This window comes from Dendrobates tinctorius, unplaced genomic scaffold (genome assembly GCF_039654945.1).
Source record: "Dendrobates tinctorius isolate UK_male_01 unplaced genomic scaffold, ASM3965494v1 ptg000397l, whole genome shotgun sequence".
NCBI classification, from domain to species: Eukaryota; Metazoa; Chordata; class Amphibia; order Anura; family Dendrobatidae; genus Dendrobates; species Dendrobates tinctorius.
Genome location: NW_027362063.1, coordinates 1,824,946 through 1,838,229, shown reverse-complemented (window position 1 = coordinate 1,838,229; position 13,284 = coordinate 1,824,946). Strand labels below are relative to the sequence as shown.

The following is a 13,284-nucleotide window of genomic DNA, read 5'->3' as shown; positions in this document are numbered from 1 at the left end:
TTTCTGTATTATATTATTGCATAATATAATGTGCTTGTTGTGCATGTACAGCTAGGGTAAGTTAGTGCATCCTCTTGGGGACATTAGAGAAGGGCACTTTAGTGTATAGTTTATATAGTCATGGGTAAATGTAGTTCTGTTGCGGGCTACTAGATAGGGCCATACTAGTGGACTCTATAGGTATAGCTGATGGGACGTTCATAGAGGGTTAAGTGTAGGAGGGACTGCTGGCTAGTAAGCGGGCACCTCGTAGGAAGTTAGGTCAGATGGGGCCAGGACGCCATAACATAGTGTCCACATGGGCTATAGGCCAGGACAGCTTGGCAGCCACGCAATGTTTAAGTGCTGCAGCCCACGTTACCCACGGCCACTGTGTGTCATTGCACTGGGCCAGTACAGAAACGGAAAGATGTGGCAACTTGTCGCCTAGGCCGATGCTTTTAAGGCAGGAGTCGGCTGGACAACTGCAATGAAGGAAGCTGGGATGTCGACGAGTTTGGCACAGACGGGCCGGATGCTTTACCAGAGGCAGCCAAACCTGGTGATTGATGATTTTGAGTCTGGGGCGAAACAGGCAGAAGGAATTGTCATCATGGCAAGGTTAGGCCAGGAAGGAACTGGGGAGCAGTCTAGCACGGTCCGGTCCGGGCGTGTACTGCACAGAAGTAAGAGCCAGAAAGAGAAAGATGAGGAAACAAGCAAATGTCACAATGTACCTGCTGTGGATGTAACGTGTGAAATACTCAGCAAAGAAAGTGTTAAAGTTAACTCGGACTGTGTCTCCATTGCTGGGGTCACCTGGAAGAGGGACCGTTATCGCCTGGGAAGTGTCCAGAGGAAGCTGATCCTGAAGATGCAGGTATGCAGAAGAGAACACTACATCTTTCTGTAGGGGAAAGACTGGACATGAATATAGCAGTAATTCAGGTCATGACTACAGTCCTGTCCCTCCATTACAGAAATACCATTTGTGCAGCCAAGTGGCACCTACCTCCAAATCAGGGGGAGTTGTACATTAAGTTGAGCTATTGTACTGCAAAGGGCCCATATATTGTTCTTGCTCAGGGGCTTTCATCTGTTTGTGTTTGCGACCCACAGTTGCAAATATTCCAAATGTGTTGGATTTTCATTCTCTGGTCAAAAGTCACAGATCACTTACTTACACAGCACGGTGGCTCAGTGGTTTGCAGCTCTGGGGTCCTGGGTTTAAATCTCACCTAATGGCAACATCTGCAAGGAGTGTGTATGTTCTCCCTGTGCTTCTTGTGGGTTTCCTTCTGTTTCTTCCCATGCTCCAAAGACATGTACTGATAGGGAATATAGATTGTGAGCCCCAATGGGGACAGCGATGCCAATATCAGTAAAGCGCTGCTGGATATGGTGGTGCTATACGATAAGCTTAATGCATTTGCTACAGACTTGAATCCAAGCTGCATGTGATTTGGCATTTTTTTTACAATAATATCTCAACTCTAGAATAGTCATGCAACAGCGAGTCGCACAAATGTTTTTGGTTGGGTGACTTGTCTGACAATTGTTGTCATGCAGCTAACGTGCGACACACGTTCTGCCCTGTTCTTCAACCTGTCCGTAAACATATTCAACACATGGTTCCTGCAACGGAATCCTGGGAATTGTAGTTCCTTCTGAGCAGGAGAGCCAAAGTTGGGGATCCATCATGTTGTGAACTCAAGCAAATATAACAAAAATGACCAAAAGCTAAAAGGACAGAGAATAGCAAAGATGCAAAAATCTTGCAAAAATTGAGAGCGTCAGAATATCATTACTTCTCGCACACTAGTCATTTCTGTCTAGTTTTCTATAGAACATGTAGGAAGTGAAAACCTTGCATGTGACCTACATGATCTGTGAGACTTGGGGATCTGAGATCTTCACGCATCTGCTCGGTTTACATGCAGATTTCGATACATGAATAAATAATGCTGCAATGATAAAATTTCACTAGATGAAATGTGGAAATGGGGGTCATGGTAAGGGTCAAAAGAATGCAGGGTATGAAGGTAAGGAAAAACATACATTACTTTTTAGAAAAGTCAGTGCTGAACATACACACATTGTCATAGGAAACTGGATTTGCATGTGTGTGAGCGAGAAGAGGTGTGTGAGAATGACTGGCAGGAGGGAGGAAGCTGCAGGGGGATGGAGGGAGTCAGAGCAGGGGAGGTGGAGACACCACACTTTGGGGAAAGCCTGCAGTGGCAAGAGCGAAGATGAGGAGTACTCTGGACTGGCCACTATAGAGATACCCTATTACTGTATACTGTGCACAGGGTTTCCCCAGAAAGGTAAGAAGCTGTGTGTGACTTGGTGCAGAGATCTATGGCTGGGTGCCTACAGTTTTACGTAAGGACTGAAGTATAAGATTGAACATAAAGGGCTGTCCTCATACGGTTCACAGGGTCGATATAGACAGGGTGAATTAGGGTTACATAGATGTATGAATCACCGTCTACAGTACCAGCTCTATTGACTCTTATTCCTTCAGATGCTGGAGCTTCTGCTCTGTAATAACTTTCTGTTTTTCTTCTTTTAATAAATGTTATTGGGGGGGGGGGATCAGATTGTAGTGATAGATAATTTGGTTTTGGGTAGGGGATAGGGAAATGATTGATGAAACTGGAAACGTGATAATAATGGTTTGGGCACATGGGTTAATGCAGAAGATGATGTTCTGGGTAAATCGTATAGTTAGCATTCATTGTTCGAATAGGAAAGTTTTGACAAATGGGTGATAGTTTCCATCTGACTTCTTGCCATCAGTGTTACTATTGATTTTAAAGAGTTCTAGTACCTTCTACAGCACTGTACATTGTAAAGACTAAAAGTGTTAAAGCCCAAGCGGAAAATGTATGGTAGCATACAGTTAATAGGCATGATCATAAAATGTTCCATATAGACAATTGCAGTGAGTTCTGCGCACAATAACCTATAGTGTATAGGAGATGCTTTATGTAGGACACCTATAATTGTCCAAACGTTACTCCTCACAAGAAGAGAGGTCATCTTGGGTTTAGTTCTTATCTGTGGTTCAGTCTATTGTTTCTTAGGCAGTCCTGTGTTCAAAGCATTCATTTGTATGCAAAAGGCCTGTTCTACCTAATCATTACCACCAGGCACTGACTGTATGGTAGAAGATCCACATCCAACCTAGAAAGCAATGCTTCACGCTTAGTTTTGCCCACGCTAACCCTATCCATTGTTTTTTTTTCTAATTCATCACTAGATACATTGATGTGGGTTGTTTATGTTGTTGGGTGGGTTGGGTGTGTCACCGTGGGCCGCACTGGGTGAAGTGATATATTTTTGTGACCCTCGGGCCCCTGATGACACATAGTATATCTGTGTTGTGCACTTGTCACAGAGCTGGGGGTGTATGAGTGGCGTATACTGATAAGGTTTGGTTAAAACTAGCGAGCATGTGAACATGAAAAGACAACCCCAACACTTCTAAAATCTACGAGCGGCTATACTACGGCTATTCAGCCTCCTTTTACAAATGACGGGACCTGGCAGCTGTCGCTTGATTCATTGTGTAAATAGATCGATAATACGCTTATTTCCTGTTCTCATTGTTTGTGATGTAATTATAAACCTTATATTATTATACTATTATTGTATTACCACATGTTCTTTGAGTATTTAATACTCTTATACACTGTACATGGAGTATTCTCATGTTACTAACAGTAATCCTTTCTCTGGCAGGAATTTGGCTCTTCTGCATTGTACCTCCTCCACCATTATGGACTGCCTGTGGATTTTGATCAAAGATGACTCTAAAGGCTCCCATTGTTAAATTACTAAAACAACGCAACAATAGCCGACCAATGCCTGAATATCACCGGTGTACTACAAAAAAGTGAGCTGCTGCAGAAATGACTGATGAGGCACCAACACTGCTTTACTCCATGCCAACATCACCATGTTAAAAGCGGGGTTCAAGACAGAGGACCTGATTTACATAGTGCTAGAGGTGGTCATTGCCATTTTGTCCATTCTTGGCAATGTGCTGGTGTGCTGGGCTGTGTACATCAACAGCAATTTACAGAACGCAACTAATTATTTTGTGGTATCGCTGGCTGCAGCAGATATTGCTGTTGGGGTGCTTGCTATTCCATTTGCTATTGCAATTAGCACTGGATTTTGTGCTACCTTCCATGCCTGTCTCTTCATTGCTTGCTTCGTTTTGGTGCTGACGCAGAGTTCCATTTTCAGTCTCCTGGCGATCGCTGCAGATCGTTACATTGCTATTCGCATACCTCTCAGGTAAGGAAACTTTCCGAAACTTCTAGATTCACTTTAATAAGCTATAAGCTACCTATTTCCTTGGTATGGTTTCTAAAAAGCATCCATATGATAATGCATCTATCTAGTTAGATGCCTTCAAGAGCATCCCAAAAAAAATAATCTTCAGTACACGGATAGTCCATGAGATGTCAAAAATTTTGATCATCAATTTCTTAAATAATTTTCTGGTTTTGCAACTAATATGACGACCATCATACTCTCCGCTCATCTCTACTAGATTTCTGAACATAAATTTGCCTTGTCCTACTGTCATGCATCCCTCTCTCATATACCGTAGTCATGCACATACATGGGAAGAGTTGTTGGAGGTGTAATGGCAACCATAGTGGCTATCATCCAAAAAATAAACATTAACAAAGAAAAGTTGAAAAGAAATCTTAATAACTTGGCAGACGAGGATAATTCTGTCTAATAGATCCTATCAAAGACTACAACAGACTTACAGTTATGTCCCTATACAGGAGGGTCATTAAAAAGAAGAACAGGCGGGAGGAGGTTGTGTGGATTCATGGGATCGCTAAAATATGCTATCACTTTATGTCCTTCTTCTGGGTTAGGTGCCCATCCAAGGGAATTGGAGTGTCATTTTTCAAGGATAAATGAAAAGGAGATGCAACTTTACTCTAGTAGTGCTTCCCCTCTATTTTCAGGATTAGTGGGGGTCCGATAAGTTAAACTTCTACCCATAAAAGTAATGGCATATCATAGCCATTATGTTAGTATGTGGGAAACCACTTTAAAGAGGACCCGCTAGTAGGTGAAAAGGATCCAGTTTTACTATTATTTCATTCCCGTTGTCCCCCTGAGTATTCTGTTTTTGAGTTTTGTTTTCTTTATCCACAATATGGTTCAAGAGATATGAATCGTTTTATTTAGTGCCAGTTTTTATGGTTTTCACCAAAGATCGTTGTCCACTCAGTAATACAGAACTGCCCAAAGAAATGCCCCGAGAGAATCCTCTGAGCAACGCCTTCTTGGTAAAAGTCATAAAAGTTTGCATTAAATATAAAGACCCATATACCTGGACCCGTATGGCAGACTTAAAAAAAATTGAAAAATACAGTGGGAATAGAATAAGAGCACAAAATAGAAACTTTTGACCTTGTGACAATTCCTCTTTAACTGCTATTAACCAAATGATAAAATATGTTATGAAATAGAGCACTATACAAGGTGAAAGATCTAATGGAGAATGTGATCCAGTTCACATTAAATATGTGTGTGTGATATTAGCTTACTTCGTATTTCCCTTGACGAGCATCTTTTATAGCATCACTTCTATGGTGTTTATATGATAAGAACTTTCTCCTTGCTATAGATAATGCATATTTACTGATGATACATTTAGGTGGGTCTTCTCTTCACATTCTAGTATGTTATTGTATTCCCCCACCATTCCAACCTCTTGCCACATTTTTTTACTAAAATATTCTTGACCTCCCCCCATAAATTCATATTGCTCCATATAGAGTTTCTTGTAAATTCTTTATAGTTGCTATGTATATCATGCATACGAGTCTTACATATAGCCTTTCTGGTACTATTGTCCAATAAAGTATGACCTTTCCATATAACTCACTCTATTTCTCTTTACAACCATGTCATTCTGAATAATACACTTTGTTTGTCTTCACAGCTTAGAGTGCGGGTCATATGACGGATTCATTCCTTTAGCCATTTGTATTTACATTTTTTTTATTTTAAGAGATTATTTCCCTTTTATGATATTGTACTGCTCTTTATTAACCAATCCTGCCACCACATTTCACACCACATATATAAATGTTGTACCTTGTACTCTCTATACACACTACTTTTTAAAACTTGGTTCCATTGTTGGCAACCATCATTAAAGATGTCTATTTAGATGCCCAACCACAAGTTTTAGCCTGGATCCACTGACAATTGAATATGTGAGAGAAGTCAGTCCCCTCTTGTTTGCCTTTGTTGGATTTCATTATGCCTGATCCTTTGATCCTAAAGTGCCTTTTCCCCTCCCCTTATTAAATAAAATCATACATGCATAGGCAATCCAAAAGAATTGATTTTTAGATGAGTGCAAATTGGGGACGTAGTGGGCTCCATGTGCTTGTGCAAGAGCTGCCCACTAATTAGGTCCATAAATGAGCAAACGTGCCAGATCCCCAAGGTTCACCTATCCCTTTTAATGTAGGGAATAACTTTTTGAAATGTATTTGCATAAATATAGATATGGAGTAATTTTGGCCAAAGAGAAGTCAATACATTTGCAGGTCCCCAGTGACTTCATGCCAGATGTTAGTTTCCATGTTTTTGTCTAGTAAGACACTGTCACCTCAGTATGGAAGCAGAAGTCTAACAGCTGTTATCCCACGGAAGGGAAGATTTTACCATTTCTGTAAAAGGCAGGCAGAATTCCCAGGTTGTCTCCCCTCTATGACCTGACTTCTGTGTTATCTCCCATCTTGTTTTTTAATATATTGTATCAACATCTGTGTTTTTAAGTGTTACCTAGCATTTATTCTTGTTCTTTTGTGATACTGTGTAGTCCAATGTTGGCTTTTCTATAGATACCTAAGTTATGTTCTCATTTCTCTTCTTAGATATAACAGTCTGGTAACCAGTCGAAGAGCCAACGTGATCATTGCTGTCTGCTGGTTGCTGTCTTTTATCATTGGTCTTACTCCCATGCTAGGCTGGAACAAGAAGAATTTTGCAGCAGAAAACTCATCTCGGTGCAGTCCCCCCCAGTTAGAGTGCCTATTTGAAAACGTTGTGACGATGGATTATATGGTGTATTATAATTTTTTTGCTTGTGTATTGGTGCCATTACTGCTCATGTTGGGCATTTATTTGAGAATTTTCATGGCAGCCCGGCGCCAGCTAAAGCAGATTGAGTTAAAAGTGACTTGTGGTGAACGCTCACGGTCAACACTACAGCGTGAAGTCCATGCTGCGAAGTCTTTGGCAATTATTGTGGGCCTATTTGCTGTGTGCTGGTTGCCGCTACACATCATCAACTGCTTCACTCTCTTCTGTAAGGACTGCTTGCGCCCTCCACTCTTACTCATGTACTTTGCCATTTTATTTTCTCATGCTAACTCAGTGGTGAACCCATTAATCTATGCCTATCGCATACGTGAGTTCCGCCAAACATTTCGGAAGATCTTGCACCAACATATCTTTCGTCAAGCACAATCTTCTCAAACACGTACAGCTAGTGGCAAATCTTTGACATATGGAGCCGATGCAGTGTCAGGAATAAATCGGACTAGTTTTACTGGCTGCTCGGAAATTAATGGAAGTAGCTGTAAGTTGAAAGAAGCATGGCATCAAAATGGATATCCTACTGGGGAAAAAGTTGACCGGACAACAATTCAAGAAATGGAAAATCAACAGAAAGAAAAGCTGATACATTCCTGATTACTTTAAACATCGACATTTCCATGTTGTGAACAGAGACAGTGGTGGGCTTTTCATTATGAAGATTATGCTGACTTTTCATTGCATAGATTTGTTTTGACACTCATTTATTTATTAAACTAATTTGCAAAGTGGTTGTGGTTTTTGCCCCTCAACAAATAATGTTCTTATAAGCAGCCTTGGATTTATATATCCAAAATGATCTGCATTTGTACACATACACAGTCAAAAACTTTTTCAGATTTTCTAGCAATGGTATGTTTATTCATGACTGAATATGTTATTTGTTATAGTAGACCTCTACTATAGTATATCCTTTAAAGAGGTGGTCCAAAATTAATATTGATTTTCATCCTAAATGTCACTTTTATTTATTTTAATAATATAATAGTTTTTTCTAATATAGTTTAATTAAATAGTCCTTTCCCCTTTCCTCTCTAATTATTTTATTTTTTACCTATTTCCGTTTTGATGTTTGAAAATCTCCAGTGCAAGTTGGGGTCCTCGAACTGGATGTCACAAGAGTCAGAGGCTACATCAGTGATATCTTTTTCAGGGGCTGAGCTAGTCCCTGCTTTACTGAGCATGCGTCGGTTGTGAATCCCAGTGGATGCTTAGTACGAGCTCCCTTCTTACTATGCAATATTCTTTTAGGTGCACAGTGACAGTGCGCTCCCTCTCAAGCTCTGATGAGAAGTGATGAACAGGCAACACAGCACACTGTCAGTGCACATTATAAGGGAAAAAACACGGTAGTTAGAGACCAGCGTCGCCTCCGAAACAGACAACACTTTCTGGGGCTGGTCTCTGCTCGCCGCGTTCTTTCCATACATTGCGCACTGATATTCTGCTCTGTTGCTGGTTCTTCACTTCTCATTAGTGCCAGTAAGGCAGTGCACTTTCACTGTACACTGATAAGAATATTGCACAGTAATAAGGCAGCTTGTAGTGAGCATACATTGGAATTGTCAAACGAGACTAGATAAGCCCCTGAAATAGTCATCACCTTCTTTTCAGGGTGGATACAGGGATTATGGCAATGACCACAGCCTCTGCCCCATTTGAGTATCCCAGCATGCACTAGAGATTATCAAATGAAGTGTCATCGAAACAGAAATAGGTTGAAAAAAAAAATAAAGCAGTTAAATTAGAGAGGGAAGGGTAGGGACTTTTTAATTAAACCATATTAGATAAAATCTATTATATTATTAAAATAAATAGAGACATTTAAGATGGAAAAAATCATTTTGGATCACTCCTTTAAGACAAAATTATTAATTAAAGTTAACCTGTCAGCAGTATTTTGCTGAGTAACCTTCAGACACTGTCATGTTGGCACCATTATACTGATTAAAATTATACCTTGGTTGATGAAATCCGTCTTGTGGTTGTTGTTTAATTTTTATTTTCAATTTTCAGTTACTGAGACTCTCGTTCTGTGAGGCGGCCTGTGGGGGGTCTTCATGTGGAGCTCTGCTTTGTTATTCAGCTGTATGGCTTATGACAGTTCACTGATCAGTCACTGACCTGCGGCCTATTTTATATACTGTATGTCTTATTGTTTGGGAAAATGAAAAAAAAAAATTACATTCATTATCCAATATCCATTTATTCATTTTGTGATCCGATAAATGCTACTGCTCATGCGCCACCAGCGCCATATTGGTGGATACAATTTTCTTTTTCCTCCAGCAAAATGGTGGTGGTGCAAGAGCAGTAGCATCTATCTCCTTCTGAATTCTGCTACTGCACAGGCGTGGCCCATTTTGTAGAGCAAATTGTTTTTTCACAAGAAATTTATATCACTATATAAAATGAATATATTAATATTACAGATCCGATCATGCTGCAGTGCAGCCGCCAGCGCCTGCATGATGAATGTAATTTTTTTTTCAAACAATAAGATATACAGTGTGTAAAATAGGGGGTTCATTGATGGATCAGTGACCTGTCATAAGCCCATTCAGATGAATATGTAATCAGAGCACCACATAAAGCCCCACTCACAGGCCCATCCCAGAGCCCTAAAATCTAATTAACTGAAAACTACAAATAAAGATTAAACAACAACCACAAGACGGATTTCATCAACTAAAGTATCATTTTAATCAGTATAACGGCACCAACCTGACACTGTAGTTACCCTCACAATCCTGCTGACAGGTTCCCTTTAAGGCAAAATTGGCACTCGTGTAATGGCAATGATAGACTTTCACATTTTATTACTCAGCATTCAAGATGATGACTGTTCAGATGGTGTAAATAGAGTATGTTACAAGTACACCCCTCAAAAAAATATCATTATTATCATAGTATATTAGAGCTTCTGCCTCTGCCACAATAGTATCTTTAAACAGGACCTGTTACCAGGTCAAGAGTGAAAGTTCTTGATATCATTTTATGCCTGCTACTCCCCTGAGTTTTCCTTTCCAGTTTTTGATTATTTTATTTTTTTCAATCTGCCATATGGGTTGAAAGAATTATGCGTCACGTTATTTAATTATGCGTCATGTTATTTAGTGCAAATTTTTATGGTCTTTTCCAAGGGGGAGTGTCTCTCATTATTCTCTGGGGAGGTGTTATTACCCTGCGAGCCATGCCACCATGTAAAGACCCAAAAAAAAGCAAAAGCTTTAACCTCTTCACCCTGAAGGTGATTTGCACGTTAATAACCATGCCAATTTTTACAATTCTGACCACTGTCATTTTATGAGGTTATAACTCTGGACTATTTTTTTTTTAATTCTCTCAAGAGTAACAGGAAAAAATGAACTCCAAAATTTGTAATGCAATTTCTCTTGAACATGCCAATGCCCCATGTATGGGGAAAAACCACTGTTTGGGCGCAAGGAAGGGAAGTAGAGCCATTTGACTTTTTCAGCGCAAAAATTGTCTTGAATTGAGATTGGATGCCATGTCATGTTTGGAGAGTCCCTGATGTGCCTAAACAGTGGAAACCCCCCACAAGTGACCCCATTTTTTAAACTAGACTCCTCCAATGAACTTATCTAGAAGTGTGGTGAGCACGTTGAACCTTCAAGTGCTTTACAGAAATTTATAACGTAGACCCGTGAGAATAAAAAGTCATATTTTTTCCACAAAAATGATCTTTTAGCCCCCAATTTTTTTATTTTCCCAAGGGTAATTGGAGAAATTGGACCTTAAAAGTTGTGCAATTTCTCCTGAGTACGCTGATACCCCATATGTGGGAGAAAACTACTGTTTGGGCGCACGTCGGGGCTTGGAAGGGAAGGAGTTAAATTTTGGAATGCAGACTTTGATGCAATGGTATGCGGGCATCAAGTCACATTTGCAGAATCCCTGATGTGCCTAAACAGCAGAAACCCCACACAAGTGACCCTATTTTGGAAACTATACCCCCCAAGGAACTTATCTAGATGTGTGATGAGCATTTTGAACCCCCAAGCGCTTCACAGAAGTTTATAACTTAGAAACGTGAAAATAAAAAATCATGTTTTTTCCACAAAAATGAGCTTTTAGCCTCAAATTTTATATATTTTCAAGAGTAACTGGAGAAATTGGACCCCAAAAGCTGTTTTGCAATTTGTCCTGAGTATGCTGATACCCCATATGTGGGAGAAAACCACTGTGTGACATTTTGGAATTCAGACTTTGATGGAATGGTGTGTGGGCATCATGTCGCATTTGCAGAGCCCCTGATGTTCTTTAACAGTAGAAACCCACACAAGTGACCACATTTTGGAGACTAGACCCCTTTGAAAAACTTATCTTGAGGTGTAGTGAGCACTTTGAATCATAAAGTGTTTCACAGAAGTTTATAACGTAGAGCCGTGAATAAAATTAATACTTTTTCCACAAAAATTACTTTTTAGCCCCCAATTTTTTATTTTAGCAAGGGTAATCGGAGAAATTGGACCCCAAAAGTTGTTGTGCAATTTCTCCTGAGTACACTGATATCTCATATGTGGGAGAAAACTACTGTTTGTATGCACGTCGGGAATTGGAAGGGAAGGAGTGACATTTTGGAATGCAGACTTTGATGAAATGGTCTGCGGCCATCATGTTGCATTTGCAGAGCCCCTGATGTGCTTATGTGGCACCCCTGAGGGTTCAATCGCCACAGAGGTACTGCACCTCATCCTGGAAGTTCCCTACGGGAGGATGGTCTCATTCCTAGCTGGGTAGTAAAGGGTGTTGAGAGGTGGGTGGAGCTGGTATGAAGAGAGTGGGAGAGGACAGTTCAGTCTGTCAGGAGGAAGGAAAGTGGAGAGACGTGTGCTGAAGCAGCTCCCTGTCAAGAGGAGCTGCAAAAAAGGGAAAGAGACAGAAGGAAGCTCCCATAGAGTAGAAGGGGTCTTAGGGGCATGGGACATGCGAGAGCCACCTGTGGGGCCGTTCCAATATTGGAGAGACCAGGTTGCACGGGGGTAACAGCCCCCTAGCCTAGTTGAGAAATCATCAGACTCAACTAGCAAGTCGGAGACAGAGCCACCTGTACGTGTTTAAGCCACGAACCACAGTTATCTTCTCCGGAAAGGCAGCCATAAGGGAGCAAGGGAACGCAGAGACGATGTTACCCGACAAGGTCCGCGGCTGCTGGCCTGGGACACTGACTGTGAGGTGTTGGGCAGGAGAGAGGCGGGCAGCCAACACAGTGAGACGGCCAGGAAAGGCATATACTGAAGGGAGTCCTGGGAAGGTGAATCCTGATCTACCTGGGAGTTTTCTGGACTCCTCACCTGGAGGACGCAGCACCAAGCGGGCATATGTGCACCAGAACAGTGAGTAAAGCTTTGGAACTGCACCTAACTTGTGTCCTCTGAATTCTTCCTGCGTCACCTACCAATTATCATCACTACCTCCCACATCTACATACCAACTGCCCTGGGACAAAGCTCTGCCTGTGGAGAGCTGCACCAACTTAGCTGCATTACCATCAGTCCCAGAGGATCTGCTGTGCAGCGCTGGTTACCTCTGACCAGGAACCACAGGTGGCGTCACAAACACTTTATTACAAACTTTATAAACTTTATTATCCCTTGTAAATATCCCTTTAATTGGATGCCCAGGGCCACGAACTGGGTCACTGCTGCCGTGACACATCCCTTTTGAAAACCGGCCCAGTGCCGAGTATCCCCACTGCTCTGGCGGGCGATCCACTTAAACAGTGGCAATGCCCAACAAGTGCCCGATTTTTGTAACTGATCTACTGTTTCCTGGTATATGAATTTTATAACGTAGTGGCATACGTGAGTTGTGTAGTGTTTGTCAGGTTGTGACATGTCAGTTGTGTAGTATTCGTTAGGTTGTCATACGTCAGTTGTGTAAGTCAGAAATGAATTTAGTAGTCCATGAATTTGCCATACAGTCTGCAGCATTCTTTCATACACTGGCCAGGTTTATCAAGGCAGGTGTTGCATTGATAAATGGTGTCCTTGCGTATTCCCCTTCTGTAACACACTCGGCACCTCTTTTGCGACATATCTTTTTTCCACTTTGAAGGACTTCCACCTGGAAAAGTTGGCCTGGTAGGATATGAGCACCTTCAGTTCCGGAAGTACTTGGACCCGC

At 41.3% G+C, this 13,284-nt stretch overlaps 1 protein-coding gene across 2 annotated transcripts; it reads left to right on the top strand.

The window, feature by feature from the left end:
- The first annotated feature begins 2,198 nt into the window (after positions 1 to 2,198).
- On the top strand, positions 2,199 to 7,865 carry ADORA2A (adenosine A2a receptor). Of its 2 annotated transcripts, none has more exons than XM_073563759.1 (3): positions 2,199 to 2,306; positions 3,727 to 4,287; positions 6,912 to 7,865. In XM_073563759.1, the coding sequence occupies exons 2-3, from the start codon at positions 3,944 to 3,946 to the stop codon at positions 7,729 to 7,731; spliced, it is 1,164 nt and encodes a 387-aa protein (XP_073419860.1). In that variant the 5' UTR covers positions 2,199 to 2,306; positions 3,727 to 3,943; the 3' UTR covers positions 7,732 to 7,865. The 2 variants fall into 2 exon arrangements, with proteins under 2 accessions (XP_073419860.1, XP_073419861.1); XM_073563760.1 differs by lacking the exon at positions 2,199 to 2,306 and adding an exon at positions 3,442 to 3,553.
- Positions 7,866 to 13,284: the final 5,419 nt, after the last annotated feature.

Coding starts and splice junctions, on each gene's coding strand:
- ADORA2A (XM_073563759.1), top strand. CDS start 3,944: ATGTTAAAAGCGGGGTTCAAGACAGAGGACCTGATTTACATAGTGCTA. Junction 4,288..6,911: donor GCTATTCGCATACCTCTCAG/GTAAGGAAACTT, acceptor TTCTCTTCTTAG/ATATAACAGTCTGGTAACCA.